This window comes from Periplaneta americana, chromosome 16 (genome assembly GCF_040183065.1).
Source record: "Periplaneta americana isolate PAMFEO1 chromosome 16, P.americana_PAMFEO1_priV1, whole genome shotgun sequence".
Classification (NCBI taxonomy): Eukaryota; Metazoa; Arthropoda; class Insecta; order Blattodea; family Blattidae; genus Periplaneta; species Periplaneta americana.
The window spans coordinates 161931883-161959692 of record NC_091132.1 but is presented as its reverse complement, the minus strand read 5'-3'; the positions used below and the strand labels follow the sequence as shown (position 1 = coordinate 161959692).

Sequence of the window (27810 nt, the reverse complement as noted above, 5' to 3'; positions counted from 1 at the left end):
AATAAAAATGTAACAATGAAACATAGCTAAATAAGATTAACTGAATACTAAATGAAGTAGAGTAGTGATTCGATTTCATACACGTATAGTAACACAATTGATAGTGGACAAGGGTAGTAACGCAGTCATATCATATGAGTTCCCTGTACAATATAAAGCTAATTGATTCGTGATCTATTTGTAATATTAACTGTAATAAGTTTAATGGCAAACTAATTAATTCAGTTCTATTATATAATAAAACAGTGATATGATGAATAGCTTTGGAAGTATTTGATGTTAATTGTTCGGAAGTATGCTATAAATCTTATGGGCTTGTTCGTCAACGAATTCGTAGCGTAATGGCTATGATAGTGGGTCACTAAATGAAAGATACTAGGATTAAATCCCGGCATATTAATAGGTAAATTGGGTATTTCAATTTAATCACGAAAATACGTGATGGAGGGAGAGCAGAGAAATGGTGTAAGATAAGAGAAAGAAATGTGAGGTTGCGGGGGTGTCGGGGACGGCAGCCTCCTATTAAATTCATGATTTTAAGAACTGCCATGGTAAATGATGCCATATACCGCGTCGTATATCTTCTATTGGTCTGGAAAAACGGCGACTTAATCTTGGATATTACCAATATTCAATATCAATCCAATACTTAGGCCTACTTGATTCTCAAATTTGTCACCGAACACTTCATACCAACGAGTTAGAAAGAGAAGACTATAGAGTGGCCATGTTGTCCTGTACAGCGCTCTTGGCGGTGCCACCGCGAATCACGGCAGATCTGAGCTAAGCGCCCACCTTTGTAAAAATTCGTCTGCTTACAATGTTGTATAACGGAGGTAAGAAGTACAAAAAAACGAAGAAAAAAAACATGCCTGTTCTGTGTGCTGCATATAACTGCAATGTCAAAAGAAAAAAGACAACTGTTATATCATATTTCAAGTAAATTTTATGAAGTTAAGTCCATAGTTTTTTTATCAGCAGCATTTTTTTATGCATAAATGTGTAACAACGCCCGGCATAAACAAAATAAATGGTTCACTGGTAATGTACTTAAACTAAATACGGATAAAACCAATACAATTCCTTTTCAGACCCAGTGAAAAACAAATAGCAATATAATATTAAAACTGTATTTCGACACCGGCATCCTTTATTTCTGCTCCTTCTGTCCTTACTGCTTATACAAGAAGACGATGAGCTGTAGCTTATAAGAAGTAGGCCTATTTCGAAGACAAACGATTAATCAAATAAATGGTTCACTATTAATAAGGTTAAACTAAATACAGATAAAACCGCCACAATTCCGTTTCAAACCTAGTAATAGTAATCAAATATTAAAATTGTATTTCGACACTCGCATACAAAATAACGCAAAACTCTGGGGTAGGTCGTATTGTTGTTAGTATTTTGACTGTAAGGACATGAAAGAACATAATTGAGCACCCACGTGCAATAATGGGGTAAGTATGAATATATTTCGTAACTACTTAAACCATTATTGTACGTGGGTGTTCAATTATACACTAATAATTATCTGTGGTGCCACAGCCCTTGAAAGACTCAGACAGACCAGCCGGCTGTTGGCCTCACGTTCACATTTCGATAATAATTATACTTTACTGTAACAAAAAAACTGAAAGCGTGTTTTGTCATGTTTCACCCACGTTACAAGCTTGGAGGTAAAGGTTGTTTACTACAGATAGGGCCTGCTTTCATTCTATATCTTATGGTATAGTAAATAGTTTTGCAACGTGTAGAGATAGGAAAACAATTTAATAAAATCATCCGAATCATACTCGTTCATTTTATAGGCAATCTTGCAGGTCGCATTTAAAAGAACCTAGGAATATTAACATTTTCTTCAGTATATTTGCTAGGACTTCTTGTCATACTACATGACAATTTTGCTTTGGTTATTCTTTTAAGCATTCCTACTAGGAATAGCTCAAGTGTTTTAAATCTAGCGTACATAAGTTTAGATTAAGTTCCTAGTACGTATTTGACGAAATACTAGGTTTTTCCACTTCAGTTTAACTGATTTATGCAAACGAAATTAAGACAGCTGACGATTCTAATGTAAGTTATCACCACGCCCACTTTGTTTTGGGCGCATAAGTTCATTACCGAGGGTCGTTCAATTTTCTTCAAACATGGCGGCGCAATGACCACTCTATATCTTTCTCTTTCTAACTCGTTGCTTCATACACACTCGTATTTGCGATAATCTTCAATAAAGCTAATCGCACTTGCAGTCATTTTCAGCTTAAAACGTGCAACATCACCAAAGAAAAGCGTTTTCAGTTTATTCTCGGTCAACTAAAACTATCAGCTGCTCGCTAAAAGCTACTATTGAACGAAATACGCACAGGATATCCACCGACGTGATTAGCTTTAAATTGGCGCATGCGCTGTCATGTTTACTGGAAAAATGTATGTACAATTGAATGTGTTTCGTTCACTATTGCATTCGTTATTTGAATGTTTAAAGTTGAACCGCGTAGATGCACTTTTACAGTATTTGCCATACAAAGCCGGAGAATTGAAAACTGAAGTTGTGTGAGACACATTAACGGCCAATATGATATATGTTATACTAAGAATTCAACGATAATGCAAAGCAATAATCAGTATAGCATAAAAGTATGAAATGTAAATAAGTCTTCCTGTTGTCCAATTTTTACATACGAGTGTAAAATGGGGAAACGTACACCACAAGGAACAGACGGGTTCCAACGAAAAATGTGTGGATGCTGTTTAATTAAAAAGTTCGAGCTTGTTTTGTTCGAACTCCATTTGTGAAGATCAGACCAAATAACTTACACTTGTATAGAATATAACGTTAATGTAGAGCTTCCACCAGCCACTGAACGAATATTGCGCACACTTGTCACTGCCTTTTTGGCACTATAAACTCAATCAGAGACAGTTCTGTCCGACGTCGGGGTTGTATCCGGTGTGGCTTAGTGGATAAAGCATCAGCACGTAGAGCTGAAAACCCGGGTTCAAATCCCGGCGCCGGAGAGAATTTTTCTTCGTTGCATTACTCTTTCATCGTATAATTTTCAATAGTTTTCTCACAACCACAACACATGTAAAATCTTATTGTGGTAAAATTTTAGAACACAGATTGCACCTACCAAATTATGGCTTAAAATAATAAAAACAGCAGATTTGTCTGCGTCTGTCTAATGCGCATCATTATATTTACGAAAAGGCACTTTTCAGTGCCAATAATCTATTTTGTTTGAACGAGATTGAAATTTTGAAGTAAGAGGGAGAGGGTGCAATCCGTATTCTGGAGTTTATCTAAAGTTTGAAATGTAAATAAGTCTTCCTATTCTCCAATTTTTACATAGGAGTATAAATTGAGGAGATGAACACTACAAAGGACAGACGGGTTCGAATGCAGGTACGCAAAAATGTGTGGATGCTCTTACATTAAAAATTCAGCGTTTTTTTTTTTTTTTTTTTTTTTTTTTTTTTTTTTTTTTTTTTTTTGCTTGAATACCATTTCTGAATATCAGATCTTGTAACTTACACTTATATAGAATATAATAAAATTTAACAGTAAACTTACCTGTATGAATTATAAATTAGCGTAGTTATAACACTCCTTCAGATATCAACCTCCATAGCTGCAACTTTATTATTATTTTTAATAAAACCAACCTGTTAAAAAAGACCATTCTCTTTATAGGTCGTTGATTTTAAACAGTTTGTGTGATCATGTAAGCCGTGACAGCAAATGTGTTGTCGCCGGACACTTTAACTTGATTTTTCTACATAATTGAGGCTTTTTCCCACAACCTAAATAAATCAACCTGTTAGAGGACAGGTTATAAAGTGGCCAAGTTGCCCTGCATAGCGCTCTTAGGGGTGCGGAATAAATGGAAGATGCTTTTCGTTGTGTAATTTCGTCCGCGTCTGCTTACAATGCTGTGTATACGGAGATGTGCGCTACGGAAATAAAAAAAATGCCTCTTATGTAGAACGCTTATAACTGCAATAGCAGAAGATAAAAGACTAATGATTATAATATTTCAGGCAAATTTTATAAAGTTGTGTCCATAGTTGTACAGTCCACTGCAAGAATGATGGATGTCACTTTTTTGTCGAAAATGAACCAAGACAATCAAAGCATAGCTTAGGACATCAGAATGTACATAGAGAGTTATATGGTATTAACACTTATAGTCATTGTCCAGTAATGATCGGAAAATCACAGTTAAGGTTTGAGAGCTAAGCATTTCAAACTTTCAATTGCTTCTCCTGAGAAATGTATTCCAAGTGCCATCCATCATTCTTGCAGTGAACTGTTCAGTTGTTAATAAACAGCTCTTTTTCCATGCGTGCCTGTGTAACAAATCCGGGCATATGTACCATGCAGGCTTTTCTTGCACATTCCCTTTGAAGAAAAAGGAACTGGGAAACAGTGGCTAATATATATGAAACAAAAAACTATTGTTAAGTATTCTGCAATAATCTTATATTCTACTTTGTCATAATATCTAATACACATACGATACACAATATCTCGATACGATACATAATACACAATATCTCGTACACAGATTCTTATGAACAGATATATCAGTACTTTCGTCCAATATTGACGAATAAAATAAATCTCCTACAAAATCAGCTACTGAGTTTAACATTTATGGGGAAATATCACAATCTATTAAACGTGAGCACTTTGTCCTAAGTAACCTGAAGATCTTGAAAATATGATACTCGGCCAGCAGATCTTAACGAATCACAGAAGTCATCACTTGCTCTAACCTATGAATGAATTGCAGTGTGTAGGTTTACAGCTAATTTTAAATATAATGCCTTCTTCCCTCTGGAAACAACAGGAATATGTTTAATAACATTTGATTTTTCGGCAAGAAACTAGTAGACAACACCTTTCTATCCATACTACTGCTTCCATCCTTTTTCAGATCTGCTAAATGGGCTGCCAAAGAGGAGTTGCATATTTTGCAAAATGCTGCATTAGAAAATTTTTTTAACCTGTATGCTCTTCATTCCAGCCTGAAGATATTAATTTTCTGCATTAGGTATGTCTGTAGTCTAATGGGAATTAAAAAAAATGGTAGCGATTTTGAATTGTGACTTAATACCAGTAGAGAATTTTAAGCTTTGAATATATAATTTTTCTTTAAAATACAATTACCTCTAGCCCAGGGCCGTTTCTACCAGTGTTATCAATACCTAGAGTGAGTATTTAAAATACCTGTGCCTAAAAAAATTAAGTATTCAGTTTAAGCACTGGTACTCATTTTACGCAATGCCAAAGAAAGAGCAAGATTCAATACAGAAACTCCACTGGGTACCAAATCAATATATTATCTTGACATAAATATAGTATTACACATAGCACAAGGAACAAATTTAATATTAACATTTACGTTCTAGTCCGTATTATTCTGAGGTTACAAGTATAGTAGTCATTGCTTGCTTTGTATGTGTCCAGTTCTTGGTTATTTAAATCTTTAAAGTTCCGACTTCACAAACGTAATTCAGAAACGTGTACAGAAAGTATAGAACGCTATGTTACAATCAGTAACTTAACAAATCGTATGGAAAGAAAATCTCACTTACAATTAATAGAAAAACTATCCTGAGAAAGAAAACATTACAGTAACGGCAAGCAGTTCAATCTTTTTTGACAATGAAAAGTTGACTTCACCACAAGGTCATTAAATATATCTGTAAACATATGACTGAATTCAGAGAGAAGAAACACATGAAAATGCAATGTATATTTTAAAATCACCACAGCTGAACATCTCGCATGGCTACGAGCGCATCCTCTTTTAGCCTATCAGATTCTGAAAAAAACTTTTCATTCATATCATATCTGAATGCCTTCTCTCAGTCAGTGTACGACAGCATGCCTTTTCAGTGTACCAGGTTGAGAAAATTTATTTTCAAATATATCACAACTGAACGCCTTCTCCCCAGTGTGTACGATTTTATGCTTTTTCTGAGTACTAGATTACGAAAACTTCTTTTCACATGTATCTCAAGTGTATGCCTTCTTCCCTGTATGTAAGAGTGCATGCTTTTTGAGATTAACGTATTGGGAAAATTTCTTTCCACATATATCACAACTGAAAGGTTTCTCGCCTGTATGTTAGAGTACACGCTTTTTTAGATTACCTGATTCCAAAAATTCCTTTCAAAAATATAACAGAATCGCTTCTCCGCTTTATATAAAAGTTCATCCCTTTTCCTAGATTAACTGATTGGTAAAGTTTCTTTCCACATAATCACAATTGAATGGGTTTTCTCGATTATAAAAGAGTACATGCTTCCTTATATTAATATAAAGGGGAAATTATTTTCCACAGATATCCCAGTATGTAAGATTACATTTTTTTTAAATTACCAGAATCCGAAAATCTCTTTCCACATATATCACAACTGAATGCCTTCTGCCCTGTATGTACGACTGCATGCCTTTTCAGTGTACCAGAGAACGAAAAATTTCTTTATACATACATCACTACTGAAAGCCTTCCCCCTGTGTGTAAACGTGCATGACGGTTAAGAGAACTAGAATGTGGAAATTTCCTTCCACATATATCACAACCGAACGGCTTCTCCCCTGTGTGTACAGGTGTATGCTTTTTTTAAATTACTGGAAAGCGAAAATTTCTTTCCACAAATATCACAACCGAATGCCTTCTCCCCTGTATGTATGACTGAATGTCTTTTTACACTACCAGATTTCGAAAACTTCTTTCCACATATATGACAACTAAATGCCTTCTCCCCTGTGTGTACGAGGGCATGCCTTTTCAAAGCACTAGATTGTGAAAATTTCTTTCCACACACCTCACAACCTAATGGCTTCTCCCCTGTGTGTATGAAAGAATGCTTTTTTAAATTACTAGAAAGCGAAAATTTCTTTCCACAAATATCACAACCTAATGGCTTCTCCCCTGTGTGTACGAGTGTATGCTTTTTTAAATTACTAGAAAGCGAAAATTTCTTACCACAAATATCACAACCGAATGCCTTCTCCCCTGTATGTACGACTGAATGTCTTTTTAGATTACCAGATTTCGAAAACCTCTTTCCACATACATCACAACTGAATATGTTGCCTGTGCGACGAATAGTTTCCGAAAATTTATTTCTACAAAAATTACAACTGTACGTCTGGTCGCCTGTGTGTACGCAAGCGTGCGTTTTGAGAAGATCCACCTGCAAACAGTCCTTTCCACAATCTTTGGATATCAACGGTCCTTTGGGCTTGTGGAGAACACTATGTCTTTTGAGTTCTATCGAATCGAAAAAACACTTTCCACAAACATCACATTTGAAGGTCTTCTCACGCATTTCAAGGCTTTCATCTTCTCTATTACTGTGGCAGCAAGGTGGAACTCCAGTGCTGTGAAGAAAATGTGCTGTTAATTCGAGCAAGAAGCCTAAAGAAGGATATTTCATGAAAGGAAAATAACATCCAATACAAATATATTATACTTTGTAAATATGTGAAAGTACGCAAGTTAATTCTGATAAGTGCTTTATGGTTGGTCTCTTACGACACTTTATCAACAACTATAGTTGGTTGTCTACAGTCTGAATGAGATGAAGATGTAAATGCTAGCGAGATGAGTCCAGAGTCCAGGACCGTTAAAGTTACCCACTATTTTCTCTTAATGGGTTGAGAGGAAAACCACGCAAAATAACTTAAACTCACATAACTACTACTTCAGCAAACATATATTTCGATTAATAGAATTTACACAGCTGCCTTTCTTTTGTGAAATTCCCCATGAAGTTTCTTCTTGACTGTCCAGTATGACAATTACTGAGAAATAGCTGACAAGTTCCACATGCTCCACCAACTGAATTGTTATATAAGGATATAAAATAGTGAAAAATTCAAGGAAAGACATGGGGGGCATAACATTACTGTCAATCACCTTTAAGGTTTGGAGATTGGAAATGGATAAAATGAGATCAAATCGTTAACAAAGAAGATAATAAGGATGGGTAGGGGGAAGAATGGATACATAGACAGACTATCACACAAACCTATAAATGGACGAATAGATTGACAGACAGAAATTGATACAAAGAAACAGATAAGGAGAGACAGATATACAGATAGACAAACATAAAGAGAGACATACAGACAGATTTACATGTGACCACAGGAGTTCAGCATAGTGAGTACTTCATTTGAACAACAATCATGTTGAAACTAATTAGTAATTCCTATTATCCGTCATTATTATTTAAATAAAGCAATGAAACCAACAACCAAGTAAAGGACGACACACTTCACTCACCCTTCAGTAAATACTTCATTCTCTTCTGCCGTTACTTGTAGTTCGACCTCATCCTGCTCTTTATGTATCTCACATGCCTCGTCCTGCAAAAGAGAATGTGAAGATAACCTATAGAAAAATAATAGCTGAAGGCTCACAGAATGGTAGCTTAAATGCAGCAGACTAGATTTTAAATCCCACTTAATCCAGTAAACAATTCATGCATTATTGGTGTAGAATGAATATGAATTTATCAAACACAAAAACACATTATTATCGGATTTTGTGAACAATGTCCAGTTTTAAGTAACAACTTCGAAAACTATAAGTCAGCTAGAAGAGTAAATAAGAATGACATTTGAATCATATTCTGAGATGGTCATAATTCAGTAGGATTCAGGAAGACCTATTTCCCAAGTGATCAAATTGTTACGGTAAAATTGGTAATGGAAATTTTTGGTAAGGTAGTTTGAAACTATTTCAGAAATCTCCGGAATTACAACAACCATACGACGGAACTAAATGAATGAAGGCCTGTCAAATTCTAAAACAATTTGAAAATGGAGAAAAAGCAATTTGCACAGGGTAAACAAAATGGAAGAAATTTACTCATTTGTGAATATTCAGGGGGACAATTCCACGTATTATTATGTTCATTTACTTCACTTACGGCATTCATATTTTTATGTTCTTCCAGAGTCCACTTCCATGAGGGAAAGAAGACAGAGGACAGATAACGGAAAGTTTTCTTTTCTCAATCGTATTATCGGGGACTGGAATGCACTACCTGCAGACTTGCTAAAGGCTTTACAATAATCAAATATGTATTTAAAAATGGGCTTAAGGACTTTTTACTAATAGATGGTAATATATAATGCAGACTATTTTGTGGTTTTACAAGTATAGTGTCTAAGCAGTATAGTGTCTAGTGAATGCCAGTGGCCTATATTTGGTGTGCAGTGTGTTGTAGTGAAATCGCAGTTAGCTTGAAACTAAAATCTGAGAGTTATAGTGGCAGAAAAATAGATTTACAGTGAACGGGTGTGAGTTATAGTGATCGTCCTAAATTGCTTGCAATGGGGTTTAGGCTAGTGATTTGACGTTAATATAGTAAGTACAACTCTTCGGAATAATAAGGGTATAATTGATGTTCTGTTATTTGAAGTGTTGTATCAGTGAAGAAGTGTGTTGTGTCTGTGAAATGCGTTGTGTCAGTGAAGAGTGTTTGTATCAGTGAAGTTCTATACTTTACAGTGGTAGTGCAAAGTATTTGAAAAGTGAAATGTTTACGAAGTGTTAGTGAATCAGGATAGTGCCAGTGAAATGTTTCATAGTTCCAGTGCAATGAGTGAATTGATAGCGAAATGAGTGTGTTGCTGAAAAGTGCTTGTACATGTATAAACATATCATAAATACTCGCGGTTATAAGTTCGAACTTAAGGTTAAGATATAAATTAGATTTTCTTTAATTAATTATGTTATATTAAGTGATTTATTTAATTTAGGACGGTCCTTGTTAATATTATTATATGTATTGCTATTATTAGTTTATTATTAATATTATGACTATTTTATTATCATTGTAATAAATAAATGTAATTAGTTACCATTCTCACCGTGTTTTTACCAATTTGCAGTGCGAATAAATACATACATACATGCATACATACATACATATATACAAGTTATTGTTCCCAAACCATTCTATTTGTTTGAGATGGGAGTTTGAATTCGATGAAACGATTAAATAGTCCTCACCAAGTAACAGTGTGAGATTGCTACTGCAGAGAGGAGGAGAATGGCATGGGAACTCTGAAGCTAAAGTTGGCTGTTGCTGTTACATCTCCCAACTGTGTAAACTCCGGCAAAATCCCCTGTGATAGGAAATTGCGATTTTGTAAGAGTGTGATTTTTGTGTTCAAATCATTCCTGGCGACTGCGACCACCCCTATCTGTGGATATCCAATTCGCCTAGGACTCAATATCACTGTAATCAACAAAGCTCTGAATAACCAAAAGGAATGCCCAGCTTTTAATGACACTGTACAACATTATAAATGCCCTTTACATGAAAACATGTGTTTCTTGTATATTTATGGCTGGAAATAACGAATCTTTACTCGGTTTTTGCCTAAGACGAACCATTTTCCAAAAAATCCACAATTTAGTATTTTATGTATTTCCTCGATAATATTGCTATGTTTCCTTAATGTAAATTATTTTTCGAATATCCTGCTTCTTCTATCAAACATTTTCAGTGCAGGGATAGATTTAGACACATTCAGAAATATATATCTACATCAATCATTCACTGCCAGGTTGATCATACCATAATTCCAGCATTCATTTAGAAGACGACAAAGCAATTTTCGGCACTATTTTGCGGAGAAAGAAGGCATTATTTATTGCTGTGATGTAATGGGTTATTTCAGGCATTGGGACACGAACACATTGTAGGAGACTGGCGCCTGTTTATTGACTCTTGCAAACGTAGTCTAAAGGCAGTACTCCTCCATATAGGCAATGTTTTTCCCTCTGTTCCTATAGCATATAATGCTGTAAATACCAAGGAAACATATGAGGTAATGAGTGCTATATTGAAATTAATTGACTACTCTACATTCAAATGGCACATTTGCGGAGACTTAAAAGTTATTGGGATATTAACAGGCATGCAACAAGGATACACTAAATTCTGCTGCTTCCTATGTGAATGGGATAGTCGTGACAGAAAAAGTCACTACATCCGTAAACAGTGGCCTCCACGACAGAACTACATTCCTGGCACCAAAAACATATCTCATGAACCACTTGTGAATCCGCAATATGTCTTTCTTCCACCATTGCACATTAAACTTGGTTTAATGAAAATTTTTGTAAAAGCGCTGGACAGAGAAGGGTTAGCCTTCTTGTATCTCAGAAACAAATTCAAAAGTTTAAGTGAGGTAAAGGTAAATGAAGGGGTTTTTATTGGCCCACAAATTAAATCAGTCATGCATGACGAAGACTTTGAAATTAAACTATCAGAAGGAGAAAAAGCAGCCTGGCAGGCATTTAAATCAGTATGTTCAAGTTTCCTTGGAAACGAGAAAGCTGAAAACTATGAAGATCTTGTTCGTGACATGGTGAAATGCTTTCGTGTTATAGGCTGCAATATGTCTTTAAAACTACACTTTTTGGACTCGCATCTAGATTTTTTCCCTCAAAACCTGGGTGCAGTTAGTGATGAGCATGGCGAAAGATTCCACCAGGACATTGCTATGTTTGAAAAGGGCTTCAGTGGACGATGGAATGGAAGTATGCTAGCTGAATATTGTTGGTCTACTATCAGGGACACTCCACCAGATGCAGTTAGTGATGAGCATGGCGAAAGATTCCACCAGGACATTGCTATGTTTGAAAAGCGCTTCAGTGGACGATGGAATGGAAGTATGCTAGCTGAATATTGTTGGTCTACTATCAGGGACACTCCACCAGATGCAGTTAGTGATGAGCATGGCGAAAGATTCCACCAGGACATTGCTATGTTTGAAAAGCGCTTCAGTGGACGATGGAATGGAAGTATGCTAGCTGAATATTGTTGGTCTACTATCAGGGACACTCCACCAGATGCAGTTAGTGATGAGCATGGCGAAAGATTCCACCAGGACATTGCTATGTTTGAAAAGCGCTTCAGTGGACGATGGAATGGAAGTATGCTAGCTGAATATTGTTGGTCTACTATCAGGGACACTCCACCAGATGCCTACAAGCGGAAACGGCCAAAAAAATCATTTTAGTGTACGTGTTTTCCGTAATGAGAGTCGCTGTTAATTTTCTCTCTGACCAATCTGTATACATATGAAAAGCGTGTCTCCTAAAATAAGGGTACATGATGGACCATTTTGGTTTTCAGATATGAATTAAGCACCTTTTGTTTATACAGAATCACACACTTTCATCTAAAGGGCAGACACAAAGTTCAAATTTGTTGTACAGTGTGAGCAGAGAGATGTTTATCTTTATCACTCTTCAGAAAACTGAATTGATATGCCAGTGCCTTGCTTTATGTGAACAATAGTGATTAGCTCAGCGTGCAAACTGAAGAAAAAAGACGCTCACAACGGTCATCGCCATATGTGGGCATCTACATTCGTTCAAGAATATTTGCGAATGATTAAGAGAAGCATTCATGGAAGAATATAGCGACTCCATAGCTTCACTAACAAAGAGTTACCGACGTCAACCTTTTGAGTTGAAACAATATAAATTAGATCTCATTTGTGTTGACCTACAACATAACTATGTGACTTGCAACTGTCTGGACATTGAAGCTGTCATTTATACGTACAACAGTCGCTACCACTGTGAGTCCCATATCAGGCAGAGATATTGGTATGTTGGAGCTGTGATTTTGGAACTCTAGAATCCAGTGACAAACCTCTCACACAGTCAGATTCACAAGTCTTCAAAGCACATCCCACCAATACTCTGAAATAATCATTGTGAATTGTGACGTTCATGCATATCTGCCAACTACTGACGTCACAATAAATAGGCATCAATGATGTGGATTTCAACTATCAAAGGAATTTGGAAAGAAAAATTAAAGAAACCTAATTAACTGTATTCCCTACACCACGCAGAAAAGACAAGTTTACTATCAACCACCGGCTAACTTTATACTGGACTGTCAATTAAAATCCAGTAGAAGTGGATATTGTAAGAATTAGCAATAATGATTAAAAAATTCAAAACTGATATGATTTAGTAAATTTTCAGCATTAGTCTCTAAGAGAAAAATTGAGTGAAACAAATTCACGAAGAAATAGAGGACAAAGAACTGGACAGATGAGAGCAGAAATCGTTTCGGTGGTGACGTCAGTCTAGCAGTCACATCTGCTGGTAGGTAATAGAGAGAGAAATACCGACCAACACACTCACCTCCGCCTCGCTTTTCATGACGGGAAAGCCTGCTGGCACAGGAGATTCCTCAAATGTCATCTCTGATTTCAGATCATAGCTGTGATCCATACATTCCGTCTTTATTTCGGCCATGTGCAGATCTAATTCATTTCCTTCCTGTAAAACAAACAACATAATAATTACTGATTTATTGTTTTATTTCCAAGTGTTTTACTGTATGTTCTGTACAACTTTGGTTCTATTGAACTTCTTCTAAGTGGAGGCTGCCTAAAAGACAAAGCTTACCATAAAATTATTTTAAAAAATAAATAAAAGGTAAACAAATACAATGGAAAAGAGAAAACAATGGCAAAAGAAAAAAAACATAATACAATTATGAATAACTAAAACGATTAAACAAATCATCATTAATTTTAATTTTAATTTAATTATGTCGTATATCGTAAGTCTCCCAAGAAAAACCACAGACTCTTTTTAAAGTGTGTCCACTCTATTAATTAATCCTGATGTCAATGATTTCACGAGTACTCACTCCAGTGTCAGTAGTGAAATAATTTGTATGAAAAGTCGGAACGACCAATGAAGATTCGCTGTTGTCTGATCAATAAGTTGGAGGACGTAATAGGCTTATATGACGTCATGTACATGGACATCATTTCAATTTTACTTTAATTTTTATGGTACCCGAGTTTTTGAATGTACTTCATTCCCATCCCATCTACTAATGAAGTTCAACCGTCCTCCACACAGATCCAAGACCGCATATAAAGTCATAGTAGCATTACGGTCATAGTAAACAGTCCATTCCAAAAATATGTTCGCGTTTTCCAGTGAGCTTTCAATAGTGCATCATTTTCGCAACAGGTACTGTCCTCCAATTGCCTAGTTCGCATTCCGGTTTTCCACACCTTCTTCTATTCGCCTCTCTGTAAAGACTAGTGGCTGGGCTGTCTTAGCTCTTTTCTGAGAACATTAATTTCTGTTAGGGATTGGACGTCTACGTAACACTACACCCATTCAACTGTTTAAAATAACTTATATAAAAGGGCCTCGTTAAGTAATTAACTGTCACGTGATTTCCCCCATTTCCACGATCCTGCGACATAACCACTTGCACAGACAGTAGATAACATGTCTGAGTAATTTTATCTTTTCGGGTCGAGCAGAAGTGAAGATTGAATTTACAGTACGTAAGGTACTGTACTCTTTTACAGATTAGGTACAGAATTACTTCAACATGAGTTACTAGTACGAAGGACGAATCTCAGAGTATTCTAAGGTAAGTCATGTATTCCAAATAAGATGAAGTAATTTATAAAATAAAGTAGGTAGAGGGTGAATAGAGAAAAATATGAGGAAGAGTGTGAAGTGAACTGATGTAAGGTGGAAGAACGATAACTTGGGGTAGCTAGGAATTTGAGGCGTGAACCCCCGAATTCAATCGTATTTTCAAATATTATCATCGTGCGTGACGTCACATATTGCGTCATCGATCTCCAATTCGTCTAAAAGAACAGCAACTGAATCTTGGATTTTACCGAAAAGGCTTGTCTAGAATGAAGCCACGATTAATTCTTCCTCCCCATGTTAGTCAGTGTGCGGAAGCTACATACTGCAGAATGCACGAGGATGGCCAAAGGAACCCTAAAGTTGTCTTTGCGATATGTCTTTATTGCGTAATTACAAACAAATGGTATCAAGAAATAGGCATCAAATAAGTTTGGCTAAAAAGAAATTTAAAAAGGGGAATTGGAAAGAAAAAAAGAAACACACAATTAAGATTATTTCCTAAACCTGCTGCAAAGTAGAATTTAGTCACCTACTACGGGATCAACTGAAATTGGCCCCCATTCCGTACTGCTCTGTCAATTAAATTAAAAGCAGACATGGTAAAATTAATAATCATTGAGGAAGAAATCAAAATGTATATAATTTTGTAAATGTTCAACATTGCGGTTCCTATGATAAAACAGGGGTGGAAAAGAATAACGAAAAATGTAGGATGAAGAAATGGACAGCATGAAAGCTTCAATCGTATCCCCTGGTCACCCGAATGTAGCAGCCACATCAGCCAGTGAAGAACAGAGAGACCAACACACTTCATAAACTGCACTCACCTCAACGTCACTTTTGACAAAAGACACCTCAATTGGCACAGGAGTTTTATCAAATGTCATCTCAGATTTTACTCCATAGCCGTGGTCCATACATTCTGTCTTTATTCCAGTCACTTGCAGATCTAATGCATTTCCTTCCTGCAACACATCAAAACATAATAATTATCAAATGTACCATATGTAGTTATTCACGATAAACCAGTGACCATCTTTAATGGCCCTCCAATATATTATTAAATCCTGATGAGAACGAAAGCACGTGTACACACATCAGAGTCAGTAGTGATATAATTTCTATGGAAAGCATGGTAACGCAGCATTTAAAAGAATACCTGTATATTATTAAATTGTATTGTTCAAGTACAATATTACGCCTTTTTACATTGCATATACAAATACTTATTTATAAAAAGCATGGTTGGAAGTTTGAAACAGGATTTAAAATGATTTATTGTATTAGATATTTCTTTTGAGGGTAATAAGTGGCACAATACAGCAGAGTACTTCTCTTAAATGTTGATTTGGACAGCAATTATCTTCGAACTCAGTCTTCCCTTATTATATTACTTCTACAAGACAAATTAGAAGGCAGGCTATTTAATCTGTACCTCAAAGCTATGACCACGGTAAGAAATGAGTGCCATGTTTTAAGCAGCAAAATCTCCTTGCCGATGAAACTACTGGCAAGGCATCATTTTTAAATAACATATTCTTCCAGTTTAAGAAGTGAATTAGTCGGGCTCATGAGGCGATGCATCTTCATCAGGTAGAAATTTTGTCGTAACACTTTAACCACTGTATAATACTATGATGGATTTGAGAAACTACAACAGGTGGTGAAGTCTGGTTCCGTGGACGAGCTATAGTGGAAGGGAAGAACATCATGATAACCATAAGATACCCCTGTACCAGTACTGGTTGGAAGATAATGCACAATCAATGAGGTGACATGAGTCAGCAGCACGGTGATGAGCCTCCTCCCTGTGGGGTCTGTGGGGCTCAGAGTCATTGTAGGATATTCTTTCTGCCCACTCGATAAGCTATATTGTTGTATACGAAATATTTAGAAAATAAATAGCAAGAAGTAGTCACTCTCATATAGGATACCTGAAGTTTCTCCTTTCCTATATATGTGTTATTACTTCCTTCTAATGCTAGAGTGTCGATATCACGTTCCTTCTTGATTACGTCCATGACGGCTGAAAAAGAAAAAAAAAAGTAAACTTAAATTCACAAAGAATATGTGGGATTTTTTTATTATAGGATATCGCTTACTTTTCGTTCCTCAAGTTTGACAAGCGATTCTGACGTCACAACATAGACGACGTAAACCAACACGTCGAGTAAATAAAACTCACTGAGATATCACCTCAACTAACCCACTAACCTTCCCACATATTTCACATCATGTCATTGAAATATCACCTCAACTAACCCACTAACCTTTTCACATACGTCGACCACATGACATCACCCCATTCTCCAATCTAGCCAACATATATTCTCATAAACACACTACCGATATCCTATAGTCATATAGATCCGAATATGTCACACATTTGGATATACTTACTATAGCTGGAATAATTATTCCACATATTCTTAGCAGACACAAACAAACCAGGATGTTGATTTTAGAGCTGTTAAGGTGCATCTACATGGTTCAATTTTCTGTGCTTGTATGCATGTATTCTGGGGAAAATATGTTGTTTTCCAATGCAAGGCGTGTGACAATAAAGTCATTTGACCTCTTGCACTTTAATATATTTCAAAGATATTATCATGGTCAGCCACTGAAGCACAGATTTTGAGGTGTTCCGAATTCATTTCCTGGTTTGAGTTGCACGATGGACAGTTAAGGGACTGATATATTCCAATTCTATGCAGGTGTTTGGCCAAACAATCATGGCCTATTGCCAATCTAAATGCAGCTACAGACGATTTTCGTGGTAAATCGGGAATTAACTATGGATTGCGATGCAGAGAGTTCCATTTTTTCCCTTAAGATTGTGTTATCAAGTTTTGTTTGTTGAAGTCTAAGTACGTAGATTTAATAAATCTTTTCACAGAGTAATACGTAGATTTAGTAACAGGTCTGTAAGTAGCAGTGCTGCTCTTCTTTGCTAAAGCATCCGCATTCTCGTTTCCCAGGATTCCACAATGGGATGGTATCCATTGGAATACAATTCCTTTATTGAGTGATATTAATTGAGAGAGCATTTTAGTCATTTCTGCTGTTTGAGATGAAGGTGCGTGCTTAGAGACTATTAATAAAATAACTGCTCTGGAGTCTGACAATATCACTGCATTCTTAAATTTATTGATGTGGCATAGAAGATTCCTCAGACTGGGGAAAATATTGAAAGAATCAAGTTGAAAACGCAGGTTCAATTGAGATGTATGTATAGTTTGTGTCTACATGGTGGGCTGTGTTGAACGTCATCACTACGAATATATAAATATAAATAAGTAAATAAATAAATATATATATTTATATAGAGGTATTTATATAATATAACATTAAGATATTGTCCAGGGTAGAGTCGCTGTTTTCCCGGTCAATAAGATGCATGACGTAATAGGCTTGCATGACGTCACGTATGTCTGCCCATTACATTGCAAGTTCGAAGAACTATCTTAATAAAAATGTAACAATGAAACATAGCTAAATAGGAATAACTGAATACTAAATGAAGTAGAGTAGTGATTCGATTTCATACACGTATAGTAACACAATTGATAGTGGATAAGGGTAGTTACGCAGTCATATCAAAGTCTACTATATACAGTCGCGAAGCTTGAGGTGTTTTCTTGCAAATCTCGTGATAAAGCGATCCAAGCGGTTAGCAACTAGAAACAATAGACTGTCCATGTTCGACTTTGGACTGTGTCGTATTTCTATCGAGTGCTAGCTCGTTGCGTATTTCACATTGATGCTTGTGAAATGTTCGTTATTGGTTATAATGAAAATGTTAATGGCTAAATATAATAATTGGAATAATAATATGGGACAAGGAGGAGACGTTTGTAGTGCTATAAATTGTAGCAACAGTAAGAGAAAGAGGCCAGAGTTATCCTTTTTCCGATTTCCGAAAGATTCAGAAAGGTTCCTGGGTTTCCACAAGAATGCTGTGCAGAAACAAAACTCTTAATTTTGAAGTTCTTTGTGACTGTTAGAATACATTATATCCTTAAATTTCACACTGAAACGTTCTAGTCTAACCGAAAGGACATTAGATACCGGTTAAAGTTCTATGACTTCGGCTGCTAAATTTCCAGAGAAATAAAGGTTAGGTCTACTTTTTTTTTTCAGAGGATATATTTTTAATTGTAGCTATTAATTTTGTTATTATTTTTATGTGTTATTTTACTAAAGACATACAAAAATTAAGTTTGTTTTAATGAAATCTATTGATCACGTTTTATTTTCAATTCTGATGGGATTATTATTGCTTAGGCCTACTTTTTGCTTCAAAGGATATGTTTTTAATTATAGCTGTTAATTTTCTTGTTATTTTTATTTGTTGCTTTACTAGAGACGTAGAAAAAGTCTGTTACAATAAAATTTATTGATCACGTTTTATTTCCAATTCTGGTGTGATTATTATTGCTTAACCTCATCCCACTTTGATAACTACGTAAGCCTACACTACAAGTACCGGTACACGTAAGTTACTCCATTAATTCATATTTCCATTATTATTGTTGTAAAGAGAAATGCAAATTATAATTTATTGATTTCATAGTTAATTATCGCTATAATCTTGAATGAGTGAAGATATTATAGTAAATTTCAGTTCGTTTTGCACAAACAAAAATTACATTAAATTATTTTTTGCAGGTATCTTCGAGTTTATGGTGGAATTTAATCTACTTCATTAAAATAATAAATTAACTTTATGCATTTAATATTTCAATAATGGAAGGAAGGTGTTAATTTTTCCAAAAGAACACGACAACGAAAGTGTAACATATTTTGTCGGCTGCTAGGTGAGAGATCTGCGATGATGAGGCGATAGTAGCGATCCTAGTGGTGGGCAACTACCCATGTTTGCATTTTTACTACATATTTAGCTTCGCGACTATATATAGTACACTGTGGTCATATCATATGAGTTCCCTGTGCAATATAAAGTTAATTGATTCGAGATCTATTTGTAATATTTACTGTAATATGTTTAATGGCAAACTAATGAATTCAGTTCTATTATATAATAAAACAGTGATATGATGAATAGCTTTGGAAGTATTTGATGTTAATTGTTCGGAAGTATGCTATAAATCTTATGGAATTGTTCGTCAACGAATTGGTAGCATAATGGCTATGATAACGGGTCACTAAATGAAAGGTGCTAGGATTGAATCCTGGCATATTCATAGGTAAATTGGGTATTTCAATTTAATCAGGAAAATACGTGATGGAAGGAGAGCAGTGAAATGGTGTAAGATAAGAGAAAGAATTTGAGGCTGCGGGGGTGTCGGAGACGGCACCCCCCCCCCTATTAAATTCATGATTTCAAGAATTGCCATGGTAAATGATGCCATATACCCCATCATCTATCTTCTAATGGTCTGGAAAAACAGCGACTTAATCTTGGATCTTACCAATATTCAATATCAATCCAATACTTAAGCCTACTTGATTCTCAAATTTGTCACTGAACACTTCATACACACTCGTATTTGCGATATTCTTCAATAAAGCTAATCGCACTTGCTGCCATTTTCAGCTTAAAAGGTATATCACCAAAGAAAAGGATTTTCAGTTTATTCTCGACCAACTAAAACAATCAGCTGCTCGCTAAAAGCTACTATGGAACGAAATACGCACAGGATATCCACCGGCGTGGTTAGCTTTAAATTGGCGCATGTGGTGTCATGTATATAAAAAAAATGTATGTACAATTGAATGCGTTTCGTTCACTATTGCATTCGTTATTAGAATGTTTAAAGTTGAACAGTGTAGATGTACTTTTACTGCATTTGCCATACAAAGCCGGAGAATTGAAAACAAATTGTGTGACACACATTAACAGCCAATATGATATATGTTGTACTAAGAATTCAATGATAATGCAAAGCAATAATCAGCATAGCATAAAAGTATGAAAAGTAAATAAGTCTTCCTGATGTCCAATTTTTACATACGAGTGTAAAATGGGGAGACGTACATCACAAGGAACAGATGGGTTCCAATGAAAAATGTGTGGATGCTGTTTAACCCTTAACCACCCAGGTCTAAATTAAGTCACCCACTCACCCAGACATTGTCACAGAGCCCGCTGAAAAAAAAATTATATATAAAAATAACAAAACAGCACTACTGAAAATTATTCCAGATATATTTCAATATGTCTGAAACAACATTATCACATTGAAATTATTTAAATGAATAATATCACGATACTATTTTGATAATATTTAAGGCTGTCATAAATGTTGTTAAAATTAAATGGATTTTCAAAATGATCAATTCTATTAATTTTATCTTGCACTTTTACACATTTTTCGATGTTACTCTTCAGACTAGACCCTGCATATTACATAGTTGGGCTTTACTTTAACAAGAACGTTCTTTTGTTATAAAACTACAAGTTCTAAAAATGTAATATTTTTTTAGGATACACTAAAACATTGCAAGTTGCATTTAATTATTTAGGTTCTTCTTTTCACATTGTTGAATTTTTCCTTACTGTGTGCCATTTCAGTTACGGAATGTCTCTTTTTTTTAGTGGGTTATTTTACGACGCTGTATCAACATCTCAGGTTATTTAGCGTCTGAATGAAGTGAAGGTGATAATGCCGGTGAAATGAGTCCAGGATCCAGCACTGATAGTTACCCAGCATGTGCTCATATTGGGTTGAGGGAAATCCCCGGAAAAAACCTCAACCAGGTAACATGCCCCAACCGGAAATCGAACCCGGTCCACATTGTTTCACGACCAGACGCGCTAGCCGTTACTCCACGGCTGTGGACACGGCATGTCCTCACTGTACACTCCAAACAGAGAGGTTTCCTGCAACAAAGCCAAATGACTGCTATTTTCCATTGCTTCTTTGGCAGACAGGTGTAGAATTTTTTTTGTTTCTCAAGTTCGTCTTCAAATGATGGCACAGACTCTTCAGATCCAAAGAGTCTTCTGATGGAGACTCGGATTTCAAAAGTAATGAACTTGTTGTTTCTAATAATGCATATCGGGAGTAACGAATACGTTTGCAAGATTCTTCCTGAAAGTCATTCTGGAAATTGGTTCGTTGTCATTGTAGGAACCTTACATGATAAATGCACTAATTGCACTAATGTCAATAATTCTAAAAAAAATATGGCCATAGGCCAGCGTCTGGTTCGACGACCACAGCTATTTTGTGCACACTTCTCATGTAGGGAATCGGCGCCACCATTAGTCAAATTATAATATGCAATAATTTCTGATTTATCACTTACATCAAAAGATTTGAGTGATGCATAAAGGATACCAGAACGACAGCCCTATTATTTCTTGGAAAGTGAGACACGATGGTCACAATATCCGCGAACCCGAAGATTATCAGTCATATTTTGCAATCATTCTCATCATCACTCAGCTCTAAGTCAGATTCCGACTCATGCTCGCTTTCTATCGCGACATCTTCGGTGCAATCGAGATCAGAAGTACTTCCTTCATCGTCCTCATACCATCGTGATATAGTACTGTTGAAATTAGGAGCATTCACATTCACTGCGTTTGAAGGGCCAAGTTTGTTATTCATGATCTTAGGATTTTCACATTGACATTACACGAAGGAGCAGGCTTCCTAATCATAGTGAGTACCCAGGCATGGTCCGCCAGACCGCCGGAAATAATATAGATGTGACTATTACACTTTTACTACGTCACACTACTTTCGACCAATAAAACGGTACGAAAGGACGTCTTTCAACCAATCATGGTTGCTTATCGCACAATTTTATCGCGTCCCTAGCATTTGTTTAATTTTATCGCGTCCCTAGCATTTGTTTATTTTTATCACTACCCTAGCATTTGTTTCTTTGTTTGCCAACATTTCAAACTGCACTGGTCTGGACGTCAAAAAACAGAAAATTACAAACCACTCCAATCGATGCACATCACTTTCAAATATGACTCGCATTGGAATTCAAGAACAAGAATTAATAAAGATCACTGGTCTTATATGAAGAGCACCATTCGGAAATCCTTAATAAGTTGAGGGATACACCATGTAAATCAACGAGTTCGCTTCTTTTACGCACACGTCCAATATAACATCTGAAACACCAACCACTAAAACATTAAACATTTTGAAAATTGTACTTTCAGTAATTGTTTCTTTTAAAATTATTCGTTTATTTTTTATTTCATCATCGTTAATTAAAACGTTTCTTGTTTATTTCATCATCCGTAATTAAAACTTTTCTAACACTCGTTTATATTATTTAGGTTATGTTTGTTATAGCTTCTGCTATATATTATGGAAAGTCACGTATCAGAGATTTTTTAATACTAAGATTTGTTGAAAATCATCTGTCAAGTGACGTTGATTACTGGGATCCGGATGATTGAAGTGAAATGCAAATGTTTTAATAAAAATGAAACTGAATCAACAAAGCCTTCTTGACTAGTAACAGTCCACAGAGTTCAATGATGATTCCATAGTTGGCACAACTGATACCGGTAACAAGAAAACATAATCATAAAACACTACTCCCATCTAGCGTAATGTTGAGATGGTACAATAATACATTTGAAGACAGTTGTATTTTCGTAAGCCAATTATTATTTTATTGCATTGGAGTACTTTGTTACTTCTAATCTTTATATACTTTCTTCTAATCGTGTAATAGTCAATTAAATCCCACTCGAGTTTTGATTTTCTCTAGATAAATCTGCTCGTATTCCACTCGCAGATTTATCGATAAAATCAACACCTCTAGTGAGATTACTGTTGACTATTACACTCTTACTACGTCATACTACTTTTGACCAATAAAACGGTACGAAAGGACGTATTTCAACCAATCATGGCTGCTTATCGCACAATTTTATCGCGTCCCTAGCATTTGTTTAATTTTATCGCGTCCCTAGCATTTGTTTCTTTCTTTGCCAACATTTGAAACTGCTCTGGTCTGGACGTCAAAAAAAAAAAAAAAAAAAAAAAAATATATATATATATATATATATATATATATATATATAATTACAAACCACTCCAGTCGATGCACAGCAGTTTCAAATATGACTCGCATTCGCATTCAAGAACAAGAATTAATAAAAAATACTGATCATACCTATGCAGCTTCCGAAAAACGATTTACAAATAAATGAAGAGCACCATTCGGAAATCCTGAATAAGTTGAATACACCATGTAAGCCTTAATTAACGAGTTCCACTTCTATTACGCACACGTCCAATATAACATCAATTGAACCACCGACCACATTCAAATTTGAAAATTGTACATTCTATAATTATTCCTTTTAAAATTATTCATGTTTATTTTTTATGTCATCGTCGTTAATTAAAACTTTTCTAACACTTGTGTACATTAGTTAGGTTATGTTATAGCTTCTGCTATATGATATTATGGATAGTCACGTATCAGAGATTGTTTAATATTAAGATTTATTGAAAATCATCTGTCAAGTGACGTTGATTACTGGGATTCGGATAACTGAAGTGGAATACAACTGTTTTAATAAAAATGAAACTGAATCAACAAAGCCTTCTTAACTAGTAACATTGCCATCGTGTATAGATCGAGAACTTCTCGACGAGAAGGCATTGCTAGTAATCGTAACTCACTACTGCCATCTAGCATGCATCTAGCGTAATATTTGTAATGTTGAGATGGTACAATAATACATTTGAAGACAGTTGTATTTTCGTAAGTCAATTAATATTTTATTGTATTTTTTTTTATTTTATTTGGTTATTTTACGACGCTGTGTCAACATCTAGGTTATTTAGCGTCTGAATGATATGAAGGTGATAATGCCGGTGAAATGAGTCCGGGGTCCAGCACCGAAAGTCACCCAGCATATTTTATTGTATTGGAGTACTTCGTCACTTCTAATCTTTATATACTTTCTTTTAATCGTGTAATAGTCAATTAAATCCCACTCGAGTTTTGATTTTCTCTAGATAAATCAAAACGTCTAGTGAGATTACTGTTGATAAAATACTGCCAGAGGCAGTTACAAACAAATCACTATGACAGAGGTCTTCGTCAACAACAATAAACAATTACACAGAATCACAGCAGCGCAATTAAATTTGAAATGGAGATATAAGCAGTGTGACCAACCGCAAAGGTCTGAGTGACCATGCCTGGGTGGTTGAGGGTTAATTCAAAAGTTCGAGCTTGTTTCGCTCGAACTCCATTTGTGAAGTACAGACCAAATAACTTACACATACATAGAATATAACGTTAATGTAGAGCTTCCACCAGCCACTGAACGAATATTGCGCACATTTGTCACCGCCTTTTTGGCGCTATAAACCAATTTTCAATAGTTTTCTCACAACCACAACACGTGTAAAACCTTATTGTACCATATATAGAGAATTATTAATACATTTACACATTTAGTACCGTATATCACGAAACAGGTAAAATGTAATTAATATGAATGTCGCAATTGCTGCTTCTTCAAATTAGTAGTATAAGTACGATCCACTTCCACTAGATGGAAACCGACAGGATTGGCAGAGCCAGCAATACAAGAAAGCGAAATGATACTAAAAGTGAGGAATGTTACTACTGGTGTGTAGTATTATGGGACAAGTTAGGTAAGGTTTGATTAGATGTGTATTATGTGGTAGGTTAGGTTTGATTATGTGCGTCGTATTATCAGAAAGCTTAGTTTAGGTTTGATTAGGTATGTATATTATTACTATGTTGGCAACACTGAAACCCACTGTTACATTAAAGAGATTGACGGTATTCTTCCTTCACCCACGACGATTTTCTTATATTAGGAAGGTACGTATTTTGGGAGGGTTGGGTGGACTTACAGCTCTCCCAGTGATCGCATCAATTATTTAGTACTCAATACTTTAAATCCAAGACATTTTTCAATATATTTATTAGTAGGTGGGGCATGAGAAAGATTCGCCGAATATAATAAAATTTAACAATACACTTACCCGTATGAAACATAATATAACGTAGTTATAACCCTCCTTCAGATATCAGCCAACATTGTTACAACTTTATTGTTCAGGATGAGGTGATCAAGGATGCCGTGACAGCAGCTGTGTTGTCGTCAGACACTACAACTTGATTTTCCACACAACTGAGATTTTTCCCCAACCTAAATAAACCAACGAATTAGAAGACAGATTATAAAGTGCCCAAGTTTCCTTGTATAGCGCTCGTAGCGGTGCGGAAGAAACAGAGGATGGGTTTCAGTGTCTAAATTCGTCTGTCACAGTCTAGTATATACAGTTGAGAAGCTCAAAGCGTAGTACATATGCATCCATACATAGTTCCAAACCACTAGGATCACTAATATCGCCTCATTACAGACAATGCGAAATAGTACCCGCACAGTCAATTGTGCCTAGCACCCTCACAACTCCAACTTCGTGACTGTATTCTAAGACTGGGCCCTACGAAAATAAAAAAAAAATGCCTCTTATTTGAGCTGCTTATAACTGCAATAGCAGAAGAAAAAAGACAAATGATAAATAATATTTAAGGGAAATTTTATAAAGCTACGTTCAAAGAGTTGTTAATAAGCAGTACTGTTTTCATGCATACATATGTAACCAAGCCGGGCATACCATACAGTCTTTTCTTGCAGATTCCCTATGAAAAATAGGAACTGGCGAAACAGTGGGTAATAAATATGGGAACAACTGGATAATACCCACGGCAGAGCAATGTCGATAGTCGACGTTACTCGCTGGCCACAAGTCACCAGGCCGTACCGAGCCTTGCCAAACAACAGAATCGAAATGATGGCAGTAAAGTTCGCGACTATATTCTTAAATAATTCACTGCATTAGTCAAGTGCAAGACTTCTGGCTTCTGTTGCATTCAAACATTTATGAAATAATTTGGTCCAGAGAGCATCCGTTTTTGATGCAAAGATAATTTGTTTGGCTTGTTTCCTCAATAAAATTACGAAATGGCGTTCCTGTGCTTAACATTTAATAAAACAAAAAAAAAAAAGAAATATAGCAAAACTGTTTTGTCTCGAGACTCTCATCTAAGTCACGTAATAGGTCACGTAATCTACTTCAATATATTTGCGCAAATATATCTTGTAGCTAACATTGGTGCTATCTCTTAGTAATGTTCAGAACGAAGGAGGTAGAGAGAGAAAAGAAGCAAATTTCTCCCTCCAACGACGCCACAAACCAACGTCGTGTTCTTATGTTGGCAAGATTGTGTATTTACTTAAATTTGGTGCTAAACATAATGGCCCAGTTCAAAGATACCGTGGGAATTCTCCAGTTTAGCGCCATAGACATAGATACATATGTTCAGAAATACCAGTAAATTCGTCCAATATTAACTAATAGAACAAATCTCCTACAAAATTAGCTACGGATTTTAACATTAATGGGCAAATAACAAAATTTATTAAATGTGCGCATTTTGTCCTAAGTACCGGTACCTGAAGATCTTGAAAATAGTCCACACCTGTGGAGTAACGGTTAGCACATCTAGCATCTAGCCGCGAAACCAGGTGGCCCGGGTTCGATTCCCGGTCAGGGCAAGTTACCTGGTTGAGGTTTTCCCTCAACCCAATATGAGCAACTGCATGGGTAACTTACGGTGTTGGACCCCGGACTCATTTCACCGGCATTATCACCTTCATCTCATTCAGACGCTAAATAACCTAAGCTGTTGATAAAGCGTCGTAAAATAACTTACTAACCTTCTTGAAAATATAATCCTTGGCAAGCAGATCTCAACGTCTCACAGAGGTAATTACTTGTTCTAACCGACGAATGAATAACACTGTATAGGTTTACACCTAATTTTAAATTTAATACGTTCTTCCCTCTGGAAACAACAAGAATATGGTTTCATAACTTTTTATTTTACGGCAAGAAACTAGTAGACAACATCCTTCTATGCATACTACTGCTACCATGCTTTTTCAAATTTGCTACATGGGTTGTCAAAGAGGAGTTGCATATTTTACAAAATACCTCTTTAGAATTTTTTTATCTCTATCCTCTTGAAGCCAACCTGAAAATATTAATTTTCTGCATTAGGTATGTCTGTAGTCTAATGGGGAAATTTTTTTTTAATGGTAGTGCTTTCGAATTGTGACATAATACCAGCACCGAATTTTAAGGCTTGAATATATAATTTTACTTAAACTACAATTACCTTTAGCCCAGGGCCGCTTCTCTCACTGTTAACTTATCAATGCCTAAAGTGAGTCTTTAAAATACCTGTGTCTAAAAAATTAAGTATTCACTATAGGCAATGCTATTCATTTTACGCATTGCCAAGGAAAGTACAATATTCAATGTAGAAA

The 27810-nt window shown here is 35.7% G+C and overlaps 1 protein-coding gene across 7 annotated transcripts in view; it reads right to left on the bottom strand.

Annotated features, from left to right (window-relative positions):
* The window catches only part of LOC138691677 (zinc finger protein 708-like), a 57463-nt gene extending 31835 nt beyond the window's left edge, over nucleotides 1–25628 (bottom strand). For 2 of the 7 annotated variants that reach the window (XM_069813899.1, XM_069813900.1), the window contains exons 1-2: nucleotides 25457–25623; nucleotides 16418–16509 (exon numbers count right to left, since the gene is read on the bottom strand). In XM_069813899.1, coding sequence (XP_069670000.1) covers nucleotides 16418–16509; nucleotides 25457–25469 — 105 coding nt within the window. In that variant the 5' untranslated portion in view covers nucleotides 25470–25623. Of the gene's footprint in view, nucleotides 1–3577; nucleotides 4437–4466; nucleotides 7403–8309; nucleotides 8393–13211; nucleotides 13350–15310; nucleotides 15449–16417; nucleotides 16510–25456 lie in introns of those variants that run through there. The other 5 variants (XM_069813897.1, XM_069813898.1, XM_069813888.1 and 2 more) reach the window with 5 other exon arrangements.
* Nucleotides 25629–27810: the final 2182 nt, after the last annotated feature.